Raw genomic sequence first — 19,823 nt, forward strand, 5'->3', positions numbered from 1 at the left:
AAAGCCCCTGGATTATTAAATGAAATATTTGGGGTAAGCATTTTGCATTAATGATCTTAATAATACACTTGAAAAATGTCCTTCTATATTGTCATTACATGGCTTTATGTTGAGTCCCAAAGACCTTACTGGAAGGACCCATGAGCTCTGAGGGCTTACTTGTAGTAACGGGGGAAAGACTCAGTAAGATGGAGTTGCACGTGGGAATGGTGGTTCATGCCTATAATACCAACTACGCAAGAGGCATAGGTAGGAGGATTGAGGTTTTAGGTTGACCCCAGGCAGAAATGTGAGACCCTGCCTGAAAAATAACTAAAGCAAGAAAGGATTGGGAGCATTGCTCAAGTGATAGTACATGCCTAGCAAGCACAAGACCCTGAGTTGAAACCCCAGTACTGCAAAAAAAAAAAAAAAAAAAAAAAGCAGTTGTAGAGTCCCAGATCTTTCTTCACCTGCAGCCTATTTCTTGGATGCTTTGAAGGAACTGTAGTTCTGCCATCCACAGCTGCTCTGAAGCTTTAAGGCATGTGATAGGCTAATGTTGTGGAAAGCATGGGCTGAGGGAGTTTAGTTTTCTACCTTGGTATTTACCAGTGAACTTGAGTACATTACTTAGACTTTGTACAGCCTACTTTCCATATCCATAAAAGGGAGAAATATCTGCTTTATACAGTTGTTTTATATTAGATAATATATGTGAGATTTTCTGTCACATAGAAAGTTTTCAGTATATTAACTCTTCTTGTACATCAATATTCTGATTATTCTTTAGCTGTGGTGGAAATCCTTTGTATCCACCAATACAGAGATGGGCTTTCCTAGTCTGTTGGGATCCAGCAAGGATCATTTTAGTCTTGTCTGCAACTTTCCCCCAAGAATGTAGATTCGAAAATGTTTATAACAAATGTGACTAGTTCATCTATTTCTGATGAACTAAATAGGGAGAATGGCATTTGAGCAATCTGAAAATACTATTTTAAATTGTAAGAGAATATTTTAAAAGTGATCAGATGGATTGGTGATGTATTCAGTGGTAGAGCACTTGCTAACATGAGCGAAGCCCTGGATTGTATCATCCACATCCCTCTCCTACAGAAGTGATTTCATTATGATATTTTGAAAGCTTAATAATGTTAATTAAAATTATCTTGTTATTGACCAAACTTTTTTTATACATATCCCCAGGGAAGGAAGAATATGCAAGATGGTGCAAGTGATGGTGAAATTCCAAAATTTGATGGTGCTGGATATGATAAGGATCTGGTGGAAGCCCTTGAGAGAGACATTGTGTCCAGGAATCCTAGCATTCACTGGTTAGAGTATTTGAAGTTCTGAATTAAAGTAGAAGATAAAACAGGTCATAGCTTGGCTTGGTGTGATTCTTCTCTTGTTTATCCATTATCTCCAGATTATGCCTTCATCTATAATATGAATATAAGAATTGACAGAACAGTTCTGTCAGAATGTAACCAAGGACATTTCACGTGTTAATTTGGTGTTGACATAACTGACAAAGGTTGTTAATTGAATAACATGTCCTAATTAATAACTGCAATATATTTTCACTGATCATTTCAAGTAGAAAGAATTAGAATAATGCTCTTAATATAAGAATAATTTCATAAGTAAAAAGTTTTTAAAAATTAATTTTCACCATAATTCAAGGGTATTGCCAAATAAACATTATGAAACTTTGTTGTTCTTGCAAAGGGATGATATAGCAGATCTGGAGGAAGCTAAGAAGTTGCTAAGGGAAGCTGTTGTTCTTCCAATGTGGATGCCTGACTTTTTCAAAGGGATTAGAAGGCCATGGAAGGTGAGAATTTGTTGAACTAGTTTTGTATAAGAATGCTGCTTGCATGATAATGAAAGGCACCAATGCTGTAGATTTTTATGTGTTCAGCAGTCTGTAAGGTTGAGGGAGACTTTTAAACACCCAGAATGCCTCAATTTGACTTTCTAGTTGAGGTGTGCTGTATCTGCAGGGCAGGAGAGGCAGCCTTGGATTGCTGAGACTGCTCTCTTTAAAGTCACTTCTCTCAGGCGCTGAGCTAGAGGTTAGTCTAGAATATTGTACATGTTTTTCTAGAAAGAAAAAGTTAACAAGTGAATTAAAAAGTAATAGAATATAGTCTTGTAGAATGTGTTTGATCATACAAATAACTTTTTAAAAGTTGACATACTTCTCACTTATCATTAACTGTGTTGATAATCATTTAATCTGTGCCCAGTATAATTCTCAGACATAATCAGAATGCTTTCTTCTTTCTATCCTGCCCTCTCTGCCTTAGAGTTTAAAGCACACCTGGGATTAGTATTTTCATATGAGGATGCTAAAGAACTTCCCTAAGTTGCATGGAAGCTCCTACCTGCCTAGCTACCTGGAATCTTTTTTTTTTTCTTTTTTGTCTTAACCATAGGCAATTTTCCTTTATTTTGACTAGTAGAATGAAATTAATTCATGGTCTCACTTGGGCCTTCTGACTTAGCTAGAAAGGTCTGTTTCTCTGCTTAATACCTCCTTCTCTGTCCATGTACTGAAAAGAGAGGAGAAATTGTACATTTACCTGAATTGTGTAGAACACTCATGGCATTTAGATTGCCTCTCACAACTTGAAAAGTTTTATAGACTACAGTTATTATATAAATATTTATACTTATTTTTAATTGACACATAATTATACATATTAGGGAGATACAGGTATTTCAATACATTTATACAATGCATGTATAATGCATTGATCAGATCAGTATAGTTGGCATATCACCTCAAATGTTTATCATTTCTTTGTGTGAGGAACATCCAAAATCCTCTCTAATATACAATTACTTGTTGGCCACCCATAGTTACCCTGTTGTGCTGGGACTTTAGAAGCTATCCCCTGATCCAGCGGTTCCCTTTCTGCTCTCCCTCTCTTTATCCCTTTTTCCCCCATGCTTCCCAGCTCCTCATAATCACTATTCTACTCTCTATTTGTATGAGATCAGGTTTTTTGTTTTTTTTTAAATATGGAACGTGTCATGAATTTGCGCGTCATCCTTGCACAGGAACCGTGCTAATCTTCTTTGTATTGTTCCAACTTTAGTATATGTGCTGCCGAAGTGAGCATGAGATCACTTTTTTTAAGCTTTTACATATAAGTGAGAACATTCAGTATTTGTCTTTCTGTGCCTGACTTATTTAACATAATGTCCTCTGGGCTCATCCATGTTGTTGCAAATTATAGTATCTCATTTTTTATTGGTGAATAATATTCATCTGTCTATTCATTGATGGACACCTAAGTTTATTCTGGGCATGAGGCCAGGAGTTCAAAACCCAGCACTGCTAAAATAGAAAAAAAAAAGGTTGAGACTTATTTTGTAGCCTAACACACAAGATGTCTTATGGAGAAATATGCCATGTGCTGATGAGCAGATGTTGGATGAAATGATTTGTAAATGTCTGTTGGTCTATAATAGAGTTTAACCCAGAGGTTTCTTTGTTGATTTTTCATCGGGTATGCCCACTGATGAAAGTGGGGTGTTGGAGCACCCAACTACTATTGTTTCCCTAATAAGGTGTCCCAAAGGTCCAACAGGCTTCCTTTGTTCTTTTTCATTCTTTTGTCTTTGAGTGGGTTAATTTTAAAAAACCTATTTTTAAAAACCATATACAGAAAAAAATAAAATAAAATAAATTAAAAACTAAATTTAAAAGCATGTCTTCAAGCTCAACTATTCTATTCTGCTTTAGCCAGTCTATTTTTGTGGTTCTTGTTATATGTTTTTATATTCTCATTGAATTCTTCAGCTACAAGATTTCTGACTGTTTTTTTTTTATATCTGTGTTTTTTGAATTTCTTATTCAAATTATGAATTATAATCTTGACTGTATTGACTTTATTGTCTTTGCTCCCTTATATTTCACTGAGTTTAAGATCATTATTTTTAATTCCTTTTCAAACATTTCTTAAATTCATTTTCTTTGGGGTTTGTTACTGGGGAATTTCTGTACTTTCTCAGGGTGCCTTGTTCCTTGCTCTTTCGTTTCTTGTGTTCCTACATTGATATCTGTGTATCTAGTGGAACAGTTGCCTTTTCCAATTTTATGGAGTTTTTTTTTTTCCTCCCCATGGGGAGAGACTTTTTCCCATGATGGGGACTGGGGCTGGTTGGTTCTGATTCTGGGTGAACACTGTAGTATCAGAGAGAAGTCAGGGAGATAAGAATGAAGCATAGCCAGAGAATTTGTAGGGTCAAGTGAAGGATTTTTTTTAATTTTTAAAGGTACAGATTTAAGTTCTCTCTCTCCCCCCACCCCACCCTTTGCCCTGGATTGAATCTAGGACTTTACACATGCTCTGCCACTGACCTGCACTCCCAGTTTTTAGGTATCTTTCTGTACTGAGGAGAAAGAGCCCGGTATTCAGGAAAGAAAGAAATAATAGGAGTATGTAATGAGGAGGTGAAATTTAGAAATACTATACCTATGAACCATATCTAGGTTCAGATGCTAGTGTTGGAAATTAACTCCTATTGGAGGCAGTTGTATTACTGGCATTACAGGAACAGAGAAGGCCTTGCAGGGAGATGTTAGAAAGTGGTGTGGTAGCCCACATCTACAGTCTCAGCACTTGGGAGGCTGAGGCAGGGGGATTCCAAGTTTGAAGCCAGCCTGGGATAAATAGCAAGACCCTGTTTCAAAAAACTGAGGGAGGGGGAATATGAATGAAAAATGATATTTGATATATTGTTCCTGATAGCAGTGCATTTTCAAAATCTCAGTCTCACATGCAGTTAAAACTGCCCTCAAAGGAAAAAGAAATTTTTATAAAACTAGTGTTTCAAGTTCTAGTGATCCCTAGTTGTTCTGTGGATCAAAATTGTATAGCTAGAAAAGCATTTGAAACAGATCTTGAATTTTAAGCTTTGGTACTTTAGTGTACATATAGATTTTAAAATACAAACTTCCAGAAGCTTATCAAACTAAATTAGCAACAGGGTCAGAATTCTTCTTAAAGAATCACTAATAATTATGCAAAAATGTAGTATATACATTAAAAATGTCTTTTAAAAATACTGGAAGAGGGCTGGAGACATGGCTTAAGTGGTAGAGCACCTGCCTAACAAATGCAATGCCCTGAGTTCAAATCCCCAGTACCACCCCCCCAAAAAAAGTTGGAAGAAAATAATGATTTTAAAATTTATTAGTCTTCAGCACTTAGAGGATTGGTTTCCTAGAATCATTTTTATTCTTCACTGATTTGTTTTTTTTTTTTGTAAAATACTTTGTTTTCAAAGATAAGAAGTAAGTAAATTTTCTAGTCTATATTTAGTTAGGTTTAGGAAGTGTGCTTTCTAAATGAATGAGCAGGTTCTTGGTTGTCCAACCAAGCCTTTATTGGGTCATCTCTGACTACCTCTAATTTGTGACTTTTAGTGAAATCACTCTTCATTTTTTCTATCTATAAAACAATACTCTTGTCAAATGCACCATGATCTTACTGTGACAAATGAGTTTGAATTTTGATGGGAAGATATTCATGTACTACAGACTTAATGGTCGATAATTTATGACAATGCATTTTAATCTGAGAATTCATTTAATTTTCTGAAATTTCAGGGTGTGCTGATGGTAGGACCCCCGGGCACTGGTAAGACTATGCTAGCTAAAGCTGTTGCCACTGAGTGTGGCACAACATTCTTCAATGTCTCTTCCTCCACCCTGACATCTAAATACAGAGGGGAATCTGAGAAGTTAGTCCGCTTGTTGTTTGAAATGGTGAGTGATAATGTATGCAGATTTCAAAGTACTGTTTGTGTAGGTGTATGGTGCTCCATAACCTAGGTCTGTTCACCTAGGGATCTTTTTGAAAAGAGCAGTGTGGTTTTAATATTTTAATAGTTCTAGACACCTAATGAGACACATGGGTGTTGCGTTTTGTAGTAGGGTAGTTGGTGTATCCTCAGTGTCTATTCTTCTCTGTCCAGAGGGAGTAGAAGAGACTTTGTTCATATGTGGGTTGATCTGTATTTCTGGATGTCTAGTACACTAGTGGAACAGAAGAATATTTTAATATATATTTTTAAAATCAGCTAGAAAACAACTGATCTGTCATTAAAATTTATTCCTTTTTCTTAATTAATTAAATAATTTTGGCACAGTATTGGGGTTTGAACTCAGGGCCTCATGTTTGCTAAGTTGGTGCTCTACCACTTGAGCCACACCGCCAGCCCCTTTTGCGTTTGTTATTTTTCAAATAGGTCTCACTTTTATGTCTGAACTGGCCTGAACCATAGTCCTCCTATTTATGCTTCCTGTGTAGCTGGGATTACAGGCACATGCACCACATCTAGCTTTCTATTGGTTGAAATGCGATCTTGTGAATTTTTTGCCTAGACCTTGAACCATGATCCTTTTGATTTCTTGCCTCCTGCATAGCTAGAATTATAAACAGGAGCTACTATCCTTATCTCAACCAGCAAAACCCCTTGTTCCTTCCTATTATTGCTTATACTCTCTCTACAACAAAATTAGAGATAAGGGCAAAATAGTTTCTGCTGGGTATTGAGGGGGGGAGTGGGAGGGGGTGGAGTGGGTGGTAAGGGAGGGGGTGGGGGCAGGGGGGAGAAATAAACCAAGCCTTGTATGCACATATGAATAATAAAAGAAAAATGAAAAAAAAAAATAAAAAAAAAAAAAACAGGAGCTACTACACATGCTTGCTTTAGTTATTTTGACATAGGGTCTTGTGTTTCTGCCTGGGCCAGCCTGGACTATGATGCTCTTACATAGGGCCTCCTGCATAGCCAAGATGATAGGCATGCACCACCAGATCCAGCTCTTTTTTTGTTAAGATGGGGGGAGGTCTCACTTACATTTTTGCCCAGACAGGCCTCAAATCATACATAATCTTTCTGCTCTCTGCCTTCCAAGTAGCTGGGATTACAGGCATGTATCACTATACCCAGCTTTGTTCACAGGATTTGAAAGAAGTGATAATGCATATTTAAAGAGAAAAGTTGATTTATCTTTTTAAAAACTTTCCATTATAGAAATTTCTAAACACAAATGTAGAAAGAATAGTACAATGAATCCCAATATGTCTACCACCCAACTTACTAACTATATAATTTTTATTTTTAGAAATTTCTTTTTTGCTGATGTGATTATTAATTTAGCCTATGTCAATAACCAATTGGTGGAGACATTACAGAGAACTTTCATTTGCTATCATTTTATAAGGAGAAAATGTTATTTAAAAATACCCAGATTGTCTTAGGAGCTATTGGATGATTTCTTTACAATGTTTTCACAAAGGCTAGGTTTTATGCCCCTACCACCATCTTCATCGATGAAATAGACTCAATCTGTAGTCGAAGAGGAACATCTGATGAACATGAAGCAAGTCGCAGAGTCAAGTCCGAGCTCCTCATTCAGATGGATGGTAATTAACGTTAATTACTGTCTCAAAATTTGTATCTTTTCCCTTTTGAACTTTGTTTAGATTTAAAATTCAGAAGTTACCAACGAATGGACTAGAAGGCGGCTGGAATTAATTTTTATTCATTTATTCAGCCACCATTTGTTCATGTACTTGGAAAGCATTATTGCATACTTGTAATGAATCATGTACCATTCCAGGTTTTAGGTTACAGAGGGAAGTATGACTCCCATGGCCTTCAACAAGTAACAATTAGAGCAAAAGCTGGGGCCTTGAGACCCTTTTAAAAGGTCTGCAGAATCTAAACTGTTGGGACAGGGAATGTCGCTCAGTGGTTTGCTTAGCATGCATGAGGCTCTGGGTTCAATCCCAGAACCACAAAAAAAAAAAAAAAAAATCCTCAAAAAATTAAGCTATCTTAATTGTAATATCAAAGCATTTTTTGCCTTTTTCACCCTCATTCTCTTACAAGTATATAGTGGAGTTTTTCAGAGGTTGCAAGGCCTGGGAATATCAGAACATGGAAAGCAGAAGCAGATGGGAGAATCTAGCTGTTCTCTATTTAGTCAGACATTTGTCACATGTTCACTGGAGTTTCTTCTTGCTTACTTTCTTTTTGTTTTGAAAAAAATACATGTTTTTTTAATAAAGTATGTTATTTATTTAACAAGCCATGAATGATTTATTCTTATTTTAAAATGAATTAATATTTTGTTTTGAACTTTTTTTGTGTATGCTGGGGATTGAACCCAGGGCCTTTCCATGCTGGGCAGGTGCTCTGCCATTGAGTCCCTTTGTTTTAATTTCTAATGCAAATGTTGGTAGATATTTAACACAAAAAAGCTCTTTAGAGCACCTCATAATTTTTAAGAGAATAAAAGGATCCTGAGAATCACTATTAGATATGAAACAGGTAACTGATGAGAAAATTATAATACATTATAGTATGTTCTGTGGTACACTCTAGGTGCAATGAAAACACATTCAGAATCATACCAATAGACTACGGGATTTGTGGAAAGGTATGGCTGAGTCAGGCTTTGACGCATTGGGTAGAGTTGTTCAGATAAAGAAAAGGCATTTCCTGAGGGGTGAAGAGGATAGAAGTATGCTGCATATATACATATGAAGACAGCATAATGAAACCCAGCAAACACCTTTTGAAAGGGGGAGGAAAGGAGGGGAAATGAAAATATAATGGAGGGAGTGAACTTGTTCAAGGTACACTGTTATGCATGTATGATATCACCATGAAATATCCTTGCATTATTAATGTATGATAATTCAAAATTAAGATAATAAAAACAAAAGGCATTGGGGTAGCAAAGAAGACAGTTGTGGGCTTATCTGCTGTCTAGAGATATCTTACTCTGGTAGTTGTGTGGTAAACAACATGTAATTTAAGCAAACCATGAGAAAAGTAAAAATGTGTTTAAAATACCTAGAGTGTATTGTTTCAAAACAGCCATGGTTATCATCCTTCAACTGTAGATACTTACTAAATACTTACTATGTGTGCTACATAGTGCCAGACACTACAAGACAAATAAAATAATACACTAAGAGTCCATTCCTTTCATGAGTTTACAATTTTAACTTTTTTTTCACAAATAGGACTTTTTATCACTATTAAAAAGTCTGAATTTTAAACAGATTCCTGGACTGGTGGCTCAAGTCCATCAGTTCATTTGACTTTAGTATCCGTCTCATCACCTGTGGGTTTTCCCCCATTCAAACTTAGGTTTCTTTAGGATAAGAAAAGAGAATGGCTATGTTATAGTTTTTTGTAGGGGAGTTAATAAGGGAGAACTTTAGATATTTAAAATTGGGGAAAAATCACTGAATGCAAATTTAGCAGGATTTCATTGAGGTTTTTTGTTTTTTGTTTTGTTTTGTTTTTTTTCTTTTTGTGGTACTAGGATTTAAACTCAAGGGCCTCACATTTGCTAGACAGACACTCTACTACTTGAACCACTCTGCCAGTCCTATTTTGTGTTGGGTTTTTTTTGAGATAGGGTCTTGCAAACTGTTTGCCCAGGGTGGCTTCAAACTACAATCTTCTGGATCTCTGCCTCCTGAGTAGCTAGGATTATAGGCGTGAGCCACAGTGCCTAGCAAGGGGTATTTTTGACTGTAGTTGGTTATTAGTTGGAAAGCTTGATTCTTTGTGATAATATTGGAATAGGAGTTTAGTAGTAATATATAAGAAAGTACATTTTGAACTGGTTGCTCTATACCAGGCTAGAAAGTCATATCAATATTTTGTGAGTTTTACATATATATGTATAGATGCCTGTATATTTGTATAATTTCACTATTTTCCAGAGTTTATGTTTTGTGACCTTAAATTTTTTTATCCTGTAATTTTAATTCTGGAAAGGTAGGCTCTGTACATATCTATAGCCAGTTTGGCTGTAAAACACTCTCCTGTGTTTCATCAGTGTTTATTAGTTCATTCTTAAATTTTTTTTCTTTGTTATTTTTTATCAAGTCATTTGAAAGTTGGAAGGACAAAAATTATTGCAGTGTAATCTGTCTTTCAAAATTATGATTGAGTGCTGTGTAAACCCTCAGCTGTTGTTGCTTCTTTAGAAAACCAAATAATTTTGTTAATTATTTGTAATAATAAATAACAACTAAAAATAATTATTGAAGAAGTTTATGGTTAAAAAACAAAGAAAGAGTTAAAACAGAGCCTAACCTCTGGTGCCTTTTCTTTTCAGAGGAAATATGCATTTATTTTCTTAGAGAAAAATTGTTTTTTCTTATTGAATTAGAACCCTGCACTGGATTATGTTAAATCTTTTGCTTCCTGCTGATGTGTCTGTTTTTGTACAATGTAGAGGTCGAAAAATTTTACTGTTTTCCTTGTTGATCATACCACCAGGCACTATGGTTAACATTTAGAAATGTTGATTGAGGGAAAGAATCAAAGGCCACAATAAAAACACTGATGGTATTTTCCCCACTTCACTGTGTCTAGGGGTTGGAGGAGCATTAGAAAATGATGATCCTTCCAAAATGGTTATGGTATTGGCTGCTACTAATTTCCCATGGGACATTGATGAGGCTTTGAGAAGGAGATTAGAAAAAAGGATATACATCCCTCTCCCAACAGGTAGGTGCCTTCCTTCTACTCTATTTTCAGCTTTCTGCCTTTTCCTGTTACCTTTTTCTATTTATCTAAATCTTTATTCCAGTCTAATTCAGCTTAAAGAAATGTGTATCATTTCAGAACCAGTTTGTAATAGATAGAAATAGAGGACACAGTGCTCTGTTGAAGTTCCTTACAGTTCGGAGAAATTCTCACATTCTGAGCAGCATTTATGTTAATAAATTTGGTAGCACTTAAGATTTTACTTTTAAACTTTTGAATAGTCTTCATTAAACCTTATATAAGTGATTAAAAACAAAAGTTCTTGGTCTTTTTCAAAATATGTCATTTTGAAAAGTATAGTTTCATTTTGTTAAATGCTGGAATTTTCTTAAGTCGTTTTTTTCTCATCTTGCTAAAATTTACAAATAGTGAACTGTGTATATCTTAAATATATAGTTTGATGAGTTTTGATAAATGCATCCTCCAGTTTGATCAGTACGTTGTTTAAGTTATAGGACATTCTTACTACCATGGAAAGTTTTAAGTGCCCCACCAGTTCATTCAGACCTCCATTAGATATTCTTTTTCCTGATTTTTGTCACCATAGATTAGTTTTCCCTCCTGTTAAACTTCATGTAAGTGAAATTATAACAACATATAGTCTTTGTATCTGTCATTCAGTATAATGTGCTCGAGATTCATTCATGTGATTACATGTATCAGTAGTTTACTCTTGATACGATTAAACCACAATTTGTTATTTTCTTGTTGATGGGCATTTGAGATGCTTCTCGTTTTTTAATAAAGCTACAAACGTTCTTGTACAAATCTTTCTATGGATGAATGATCTTAATCTTTTGGGTAATATAATAATAGAATGGATAGGTAATAGGGAAGGTATATGTTTAGCTTTATAAGAAATACCCAAACGGTTTTCCAGACTTGGGCCATTTTATACTCTTACCTTTAATAAACAAGAATTCCAATACTGCAACATCCTTGACAGAATTTGCTATTTATTCATTCTAGACAGTGTGAAATGCTATGACTTCAAGTCATGTTTCTCTGATGACTTAAGATGTTGAGCATCTTTTCATGTGCTTGTTGGTCGTTGTTATATCATTATCATAGCATCTTTCTCCCATTTTAAAAGTTATTTGTTTTTATTAATATTTTATATAAGTTCATTATCAGTTAAGTGCCTTGTGAATGTTTCCTTCCAATTTGAAATTTACTTTTTCATTTTCTTTCTTTTTTTTAAATTATAATATTATTGTTATGCTGGCGGTACATTGTGATGTTTACAAAAGTTTTTATAATATATCATAGTTGAATTCACCCCTCTATCATTTTTCTTTATCCTTCCTTCCCCCATTCCTGGAATAATTTCAGCAGGTCTCATTTTTCCATTTTCATATATAAGTAAATATTCTTAATGGTGTCTTTTGATAAATTTTGATAAAGTACTCTTGTCAACTTTTTCTTTCATGGTAATTTGGTATCCCTAGGGTTGTAAAGCATTTCTCCTGTATTTACGTTTAGAAGCTATATTTAGTACACATGTAAGTAAATGTAAAAATGATAAAATAAAAGAAAGGAAAAAAAAAAAAGAAGCTGTGTTTAGATCTGTGACCCCTCTTGAATTACTTTTGTGTGTGCATGTGTGTTAGGAGTTGAATTTATCTTTTCATATGTGTTTTTTATTATACTAGCACCACTTGTTGAAAAAACTTCTTCCATTAAATTTATAAAATATTTTTGGAGGTACTAGAGTTTGAACTCAGGGCCTTGCACTTACAAGGCAGGCACTCTACCACTTGAGCCACACCCCCAGCCCTTGTTGCTTTATTTTTTGAGTAGGGCCTTGCATTCAAGTTACCTGTTTCTTCTTGAGTAAGTTTTGATAGCTTGTATCTTTCAAAAATTTTGTACATTTCTTCTAAGTTGATAAGTTTATTTGGATTGACCTAATACAAATGTTGAAGGTGGCTAAACAGTTTATATGAAACTGTTGCTGTCCTCTCTGGTTCTGGAACTTGAAGTCTATCTGTAGGAGAAGGCACTCAGAAGAGATGAATGTGAAGTAATGTAAGTAACTGCAAGCTGTATCCATCTATGGAGATGAGTGGGAACGCAGTAGGATAGGTAGGTTGGAATCCATGATGGGCTCTTCTATGATTCCTAACTTCCGTGCTGGGCTTTCCTACAGCAAGAACCTGCTCAGGAGTCAAAATCAAGAGGAGGAAATATGGTAGGAGCTAAAAGAGCTTAGAAGCACAAGTGTTGCCCAACACCTACAAGGTGAACTAATGAATAAGTGAGAGGAGGTATGAACTTTCTGAGTTGATTCATTTCTGCCTTTTAAATCTCATGCACAATGACTTACATGGTCTGTACTAACCTAGAGATATATAATGAAAATTAAAAATGTTAACTTCACCTAATCTGAAGATCTCACATACCTCATTTTATTTTTATTGTCTGTAGGATCTGTGGTGATGGCTTATTTTTTATTCCTAATCTCTTAGTTGTTCTTGATCATTCTTGCAAGAGATTTATCAATAGTATTGATGTTTCAAAGAAACAAATTTTGGCAGTGTTAATTTTCTGTTTTCTATTTATTTCTCTTATTTTTTCATTTATAAATTTATTTTCTCTTTTTCTGAAGTTAGAAACTTAAGAATCAACTTTAAGCCTTTTTAAAATGTAAATTTTTACAGCTGTAAATTTCTCTTAAAGCACACTTCTTTGGCTTCATCTTAAAAATATTTACTAATTTTCCTTTTCTTTCTTTGGCTCTTGGGTTACCAAGAACTATCTAGCAATATATTTGGGAATTTTCTAGATATCTTATTGTTGATTTCTAACTTAATTTAATTATAATCAGGAACATACTGATGAATTTTATTGAGATTTATTTTATGGCATATACAGTCTATTTGGTGACTGCTACATTTGCAACTGAATACCATTGTTTATTCTGTGCTTATTTTAATATTCTATAAATATGATTTTAATCAAGTTGATTAGATAGTATTCAGATTGTCAAGATTCTTGCTGATTTTTTAGTCTAGTTTTTTAATCAGTTACTGAGTAGCTTATTAAAATCTTCAACTGTGATGAATTTATTTATCTCTCCCTTTAATTCTGCAGTTTCACTTTATGCATTTTGATTTTCTTTTTTCTTTTTTTTGCAGTATTGGGGATTGGAACTCAGGGCCTCGTGCTTATTCTAGGCAGGTGCTCTTCCACTTGAGCCACTCTTCAGACCTGCTTCATGCGTTTTTAAGTTCTGTTATTAGGCATTAGGTAATTATCTCTATTCTGTCTTTTATCTTTGAATGCCTTTGCTTATCTCTGGTAATACACTGACTTGATATCTACTTTGACATTATGGACCTCACTATCTTTCTTTTGCTTTGCATGTTATATCTGCTTTTTTTCTTTGATTTTAACCCCGTCTGTCTTCACATTTAAGGTACATTTCTTATATACAGCAAATAAGTGAGTCTTGCTATTTATTCAGTTTATCTCTGCTTTTTAATCAAAGCATTTAATCCATTTAAATTTACTGTAATTGTTGATATGGCTGGATTTAAATCTGCCACCTGCTTTTCTCTCACTACTTTAAGATTCTTCTTTTGACTTTTGGTGGCTTGATTATAATGTGTCTCCATGTGGACTTGAGTCTGTCCTTCTTGAGATTTGATATATATTTCCCTTCTCATTTCTGGGAAGATTTTGGTTGTTATTTCTTCAGATAAAGAGTCTGTCCATTTCTCAGTCTCTTCCCTTTTGGAATTCTTATAAGTCTTTTAAGCTTTTGCCCTTTTTCTTCATTCTTTTTAAAATTTTTAACCTTCTTGACTCAGTAATTTCAAATGACCTGCCATTGAGTTCACTGATTCTTTTTTTTTGCTTGATCAAGCCAGCTTTTGATCCCCTCTACTGGAATTTTCAATTCAATTATTATATTCTTCAGCTCTAGAATTTGTTGTATTCTTTTTTAGCTTCTCTTTGTTTTCATTTTGTTATTGCATCATTTTCCTGATTTCACTTAGTTGTTTATCTGTGTTCTTGTATATCACAGAGATTCTTTAAGATCATTATTTTGAATTTCTTGCCAGATAACTCATAGATTTTGGGGTTTTTTTTTGTTGTTGTTGCAATTTTTGTATTGAAAGAATAGCCACTTTTTCCAATTTTTTATGGACTGGCATTGTACAGGGTAAAAAACCTTTTCCTTTACCAGTAAGCCTGGCTAGAGATTCTAGGGCCCTCTCAAATCTTTTGTGGGCATGCTTCCTCTGTGGGCTTTATTTAGTGTCTCATTTCCCAATTAAGAGAGGTTTGCTGGTTTACTTTTCAGGAGTTTGTGTTCCCTTGCTCCCTCTGGTGTCTGTCTTTGGTATTGTAAATTCTGTACCCTTACAACAAGGCTCTTACCTGTCTTGTTCTTTGTGGCCCCCTTACCCTCCAAGGTATACCACTTCCATCAGTGCCCCAAGTCAAATGAGACAAATCACTCCCCTGTGCAGTTCCCCAGAAAGCCAGAATGTTAGATCTATGTTCCATTTTTTCCTTTCTCTCCCAGGGGAGGAAACTTTCTTCCAGTCATACAGAGGTATGCGAGCTTTTGTCTGTGGTATGTGGTATCATAAGCTACCAGTGCATGACAGCTGCTGAGTTCTGACTTTTTTGGTTTTTTATTTATTTTTTTTTTGTTTTGTGGTACTGGGGATTGAACCTAAGGCTTCACTTACGCTAGGCATGTGCTCTAGAACTTGAGCCACACTCCCAGTCCATTATTTTGATTTTGAGACAGGGTCTTGCTTGCTTTGCCTGGGCTGTTCTCAAACTGGTGATCCTCCTGCCTCTGCCTCATGACTAGCTTGGGTTACAGGTAGCTACCACTAATTCTCTAAGTTCTCTTTTGTTCTTAGCTCAAGGTAGACCATCCAGCTGGTTGCATGTTAGTGCTTCAAGTTTAGGGAGAAAGATTCAAGTTCTTTGGGCAGCCGTCTGAAAAGAGTGGAACATACTGCATGCATGTTCTGCTCCTCTCTTTTCCTTCTCTTCCCTGCTTGGTCTTGGGAGCTGCAAGTCCCCCTGCTCTCAGTTGCACTGGCATGGGGAAGAGCTGATGGCTGAAGAAAGCACCCTTTCTTACTATGCCAGTGCAGTTCCAGACATAATTGCACATAGTAGTGTGTTTTTAACTCTTGAGTCTCTGCCTTCCCTGGTTGTGCCTCTGTGGAGTTTTCTTTTATATATCTGTGTGCATGTTGGACATTTTGATATTATTGTACGGGTCTCTGGAGCGCTATTAAATTGTTTTCTAATCTTTTTTTTCCCCTATTTTTCAGATTGGGTGATTTTTTTATTCATCTATCTTTGTATTCATCGCCTTTCTTCTGCCATCTTCAATATGCCTTTAAATCTGTCCTGTGTATTTTTCATTTTAGATACTATATTTTGCAAAATTTATCATTTCTTTTGGTTAGTTTTAATACTTTCCATTACTTTGCTAGGATTCCTTATCACTGGCTCACTCATTTTTAACTTTTTCTTTGACATTCTTCCCTTCAAAAGGTGGGGCTCATGAATATGGATTGGGCATAGTGATCTGATATAGGATATGGCAGAGTGATGCTAAATGACTTGTGAGGCTAGATCATAAAAGGAATAGTTGTGCCTGGCTCTCTTTATCATGGATCATTTGCTCCTGGGGAATTCAGCTACCATGCCATGAGGGTATTCAAGCAATCTGTGGAGAAAACCATATGGGAAGGAACTGAAGTCTTCCACCAGCAGCCAGCACCATCACGCCAGTCCTTTGATGACTAGTCTGGGCCATATACCACATTCAGCCTCTAAGACACCCTGACAGAGAAACAGAAGTGCTCTCTCACATGCTCTCTCTCTCTCTCTCTCTCTCTCTCTGTGTGTGTGTGTGTGTGTGTAGAGAGAGGAGGAAGAGATTGATTGATTGATTGATTGATTTTAGGGTAACAGTTCACAATTATTGAGACTGCCAAAATCTACAAGGTGAGCTGGGACACAATAGAGATCAAGGAAAAGTTGATATTACAGTTTATATCTGAAATTCTGCTGCAGAATTCCCTGTTTTTAGGGGAAGTCAGTCTTTTATGCCATTCAGACCTTCAGCCCACCCATATTATAATGGTCTACCTTACTCAGAGTCTACCAATTTAAATGTTAGTCTCCAGAATAAAATTTGACAGAATACTTAGGCATTGTGGCACAGCTAAGTTTTCAAATAAATCAGCCATTACAGACCCCAAGTTAGAGCCTTCTAGCTAAGCTGCTTCCAAATTCTTGATTCACAGAAACTGTGAAACTAATAAATTGTTTTAAGTTTCTTAAGTTTTAGGATAATGTTACTCAGAAATAGATGATATATTTCATTGTTGGCCAATTCTAACATTTAGATACTGTATTTCTATTTGTTTTTTAACTTTCTTGATTAATGAGTTTCTTTCTTCTGCTTCTTAATGTGTCCAGTAATTTGTATTGTAGGGAGTCTGGACTATGTTATCTTCCTTGAAAGGTGTTCTGGCAGGTATGCAGATTACAGGCAGAACTAAGGAAACCCTGTGTTACAATTCTTTGCTGCCTGATGGGTATGCATGAAAGTAACTGCTTCTTAATACTTGTCTCACTTTATAGTGGTCATTACAGGACGGCAAGTCTGCTGCCAGTTGTTTCTTCATGGCTAGAAGTGGAAGCTTTGCCTATGAATTTTAAAGCTTAATTTTATAACATATTTTTGATCACCTCTGTGACTAGCTGTCTAGCATAATTAGTTGGTAGACTTTTAGCACACAGATTCTGTCTTAGGTTGTCTTTCCATGCTGTTACTCTTTTTTTTTTTCTTTTGGCAGTACTGGGATTTGAACTCAGGGCTTTGTATGTTCTAGGCAGGTGCTGTACCACTTGAGCTATGCCTCCAGCCCTTTTTGCTCTTGTTATTCTGAAGATAGGGTCTTGTTTTTTTTCCCAGGCCAGCCTAGCCCTGGTCCTCTTAATTTATGCTTCCTGCCATCATTGGGATGACAGGCATGTGCCATCACCTCCAGCTTTTTTCTATTGAGATGGGGTGTTGCAAACTTTTGTTGTCCTAGCTGGCCTAGAATCATGATCCTCCTGATCTCAGCCTCCTGTGTAGCTTGGGAGGACAGGCATGCACCACTATGCCTAGCTATTGGTTGAGATGGGGTCTCACAAACATTTTGCTGGGGCTGGCCCTGAACCTTGGTCCTCCCAAGTAGCTAGGATTACAGATGTGAACCACTGGCTCCTGGCCTGGCTGTCACTCTGTGTATTTTAATAATCTTATTATTTAAAATGAAAACTTACTTTTCTTAAAAATTGATTGAGCTCATAAAGTAATAACCTTATCTAAAGCAATAATAATAATAATAATAATAATATAATAAGCTTACCCCACCCCTCCTGGAATATTACACCTTCTAGAAGTAACACCTTAGTGCCTGGCTCTGTATTATGTTAGTTACATGAAAATGTGAACCCAAGTGGTTTACTCTTATTTCTGATTTTTATTAGTTTCTGTCCTTTCTCCTTTTCCCCTTTTTCTCTTCTTCCTTGCTTTCTAAGCAAAATATACATATGATGGCTAGTTTATCAAAATGAGTTTTGATTTTACTGTCCTATTATAGTAATTATAAATAAAATATTAATATGGAGGAAGGGAGTAAAAGTTTTACCACCTGAGCCATCACATCATTCTGTCTTTTGTACTTTGAATTGTAATTCACTGTAGTAAGGAGAAAAATGTAGTTAGAGAAACAGTTGATGACAGCTGTTTTTCTAAACTTCTGAGCCAAGCTTAGGTATTGGGAGAAGACAAGACTTTGTCTGTGGAAAACTTCTGTATTTCCTTTAGAAATACAGAAGAAAGTAAATTTAACAGACAAATACTTCCTTCTAAACTTGTTATCTCTCACGACAAAGTATATCTGTTATGGCTGGTCACGTGTGCATGTGTCTTTGCTGGTTATGGCTCTTCAGCTGTGCGCTCTATGACCATGGAACACACTTTTTCTGAAAGACCTCCCAGACAGTCAACTCCAGAACTCTGCTCAGCCTTTCATCTGTGCTAATTCATTAGCTCTTTGCTATCTGCAAGATATTGAGTAGGTCCTGTGAGCACACAAAGATAAATAGTAAAGTGATACAGTTCTTGGGAGGCAGCTCCAGTAAAAGAGCGGCTGTGGGATCTGAGGGCTCTGTGATGTACTTTTAGAGTTGAGAGTGACGAATAACAAACTCTAACTAATGTGCTTAGGGGAGACTTCATGGAGGAAGTTATATTTCAGTTGAATTTTCAAAGAGGAAAAACAGCAAAGGATTGCTGCTTGAAAACGAGTAGGTAGATAGCAGGTAGCTAGAGCATCTAGTGGGATAAAGGGCTGTGGAAGAGATAGAACAATAAAAAAAATTTGGAAAGATCAGTGTGGAAATCCAGAGTGTAACTAATGAAATGAAAAGTGGAGTGTATTAAAATAAAAATATTAAACACCATTTTATGAATAAAAGCATTTGTTAATTTTTAATTGACAAAGGTAAGGAATAAGGGAGTAAAAAGAAAGAAATGAAACAAAAGCCATCCAAAAAGGCACATTGTAAATTACATAATTTACATTAAAATATGCAAATTATATTAAGATTGAGAATTAGGACATGGGGGTCAAGAAAAGTCACTCTTGCTGTTTAACAAACATTCCAACAGTTAGTAGGATAAGACAGTTTTGCTGTTGTGTTCATGTGAGGTAGGGCACACCACCTTGTATCTGTGCCATGTCTGGCGTCATGGCAGGGTCTTTACTCACATGTCTAGGACCTCATGGTGCTGTCTTTCTGGTGTTTTCCACCTGCATGTTACCTGTGGCATTCTATGTGGCCTTGGCAGTAGTAGGGTTTCATACCTGGTAGCTCAGGACTCCAAATGTGATGCTCCACTGGGTAAGTCAGAAGTGGCATAGCCTTAGAGGCTATACAGTGTCTCTTCTGCAGTACCTTGGGAAGAAGCATTCTTAAGCTCAACCAAATTCAAGAGGAGGAGAGCTAGACTACCTCTGGTTGGGGGTATTGGAGGGGTGGTAAGGTCACATTGTAGAGCAGTGTGAGGTGAGAGATACTATCACAGCCATTTTGGTAAATACATCTGCCATAGTTGACAAAAGGCAAAATAATGGGCACATTGAAGATCAAATGTCTTAAGTCACTTCTTTATGCATCTAAATTATGGCAACAAT

The 19,823-nt window shown here is 35.9% G+C and overlaps 1 protein-coding gene and 1 non-coding gene across 9 annotated transcripts in view; one reads left to right on the top strand and one right to left on the bottom strand.

Annotated features, from left to right (window-relative positions):
- The window catches only part of Katnal1 (katanin catalytic subunit A1 like 1), an 81,273-nt gene that overhangs the window by 48,765 nt on the left and 12,685 nt on the right, over positions 1–19,823 (top strand). For 4 of the 8 annotated variants that reach the window (XM_074043614.1, XM_074043613.1, XM_074043612.1 and 1 more), the window contains exons 5-10: positions 1,186–1,313; positions 1,711–1,816; positions 5,606–5,764; positions 7,304–7,430; positions 10,411–10,545; positions 15,119–15,148. In XM_074043614.1, coding sequence (XP_073899715.1) covers positions 1,186–1,313; positions 1,711–1,816; positions 5,606–5,764; positions 7,304–7,430; positions 10,411–10,545; positions 15,119–15,148 — 685 coding nt within the window. Of the gene's footprint in view, positions 1–1,185; positions 1,314–1,710; positions 1,817–5,605; positions 5,765–7,303; positions 7,431–10,410; positions 10,546–12,733; positions 12,905–13,721; positions 14,153–15,118; positions 15,149–19,823 lie in introns of those variants that run through there. The other 4 variants (XR_012436272.1, XM_074043619.1, XM_074043617.1 and 1 more) reach the window with 4 other exon arrangements.
- LOC141413123 (U6 spliceosomal RNA) lies at positions 3,004–3,110 on the bottom strand. Its single transcript, XR_012437947.1, has one exon. It is a non-coding gene; the product is annotated as a U6 spliceosomal RNA (small nuclear RNA).

The sequence above is a fragment of the Castor canadensis genome, chromosome 10 (genome assembly GCF_047511655.1).
Source record: "Castor canadensis chromosome 10, mCasCan1.hap1v2, whole genome shotgun sequence".
Lineage (NCBI taxonomy): Eukaryota > Metazoa > Chordata > Mammalia > Rodentia > Castoridae > Castor > Castor canadensis.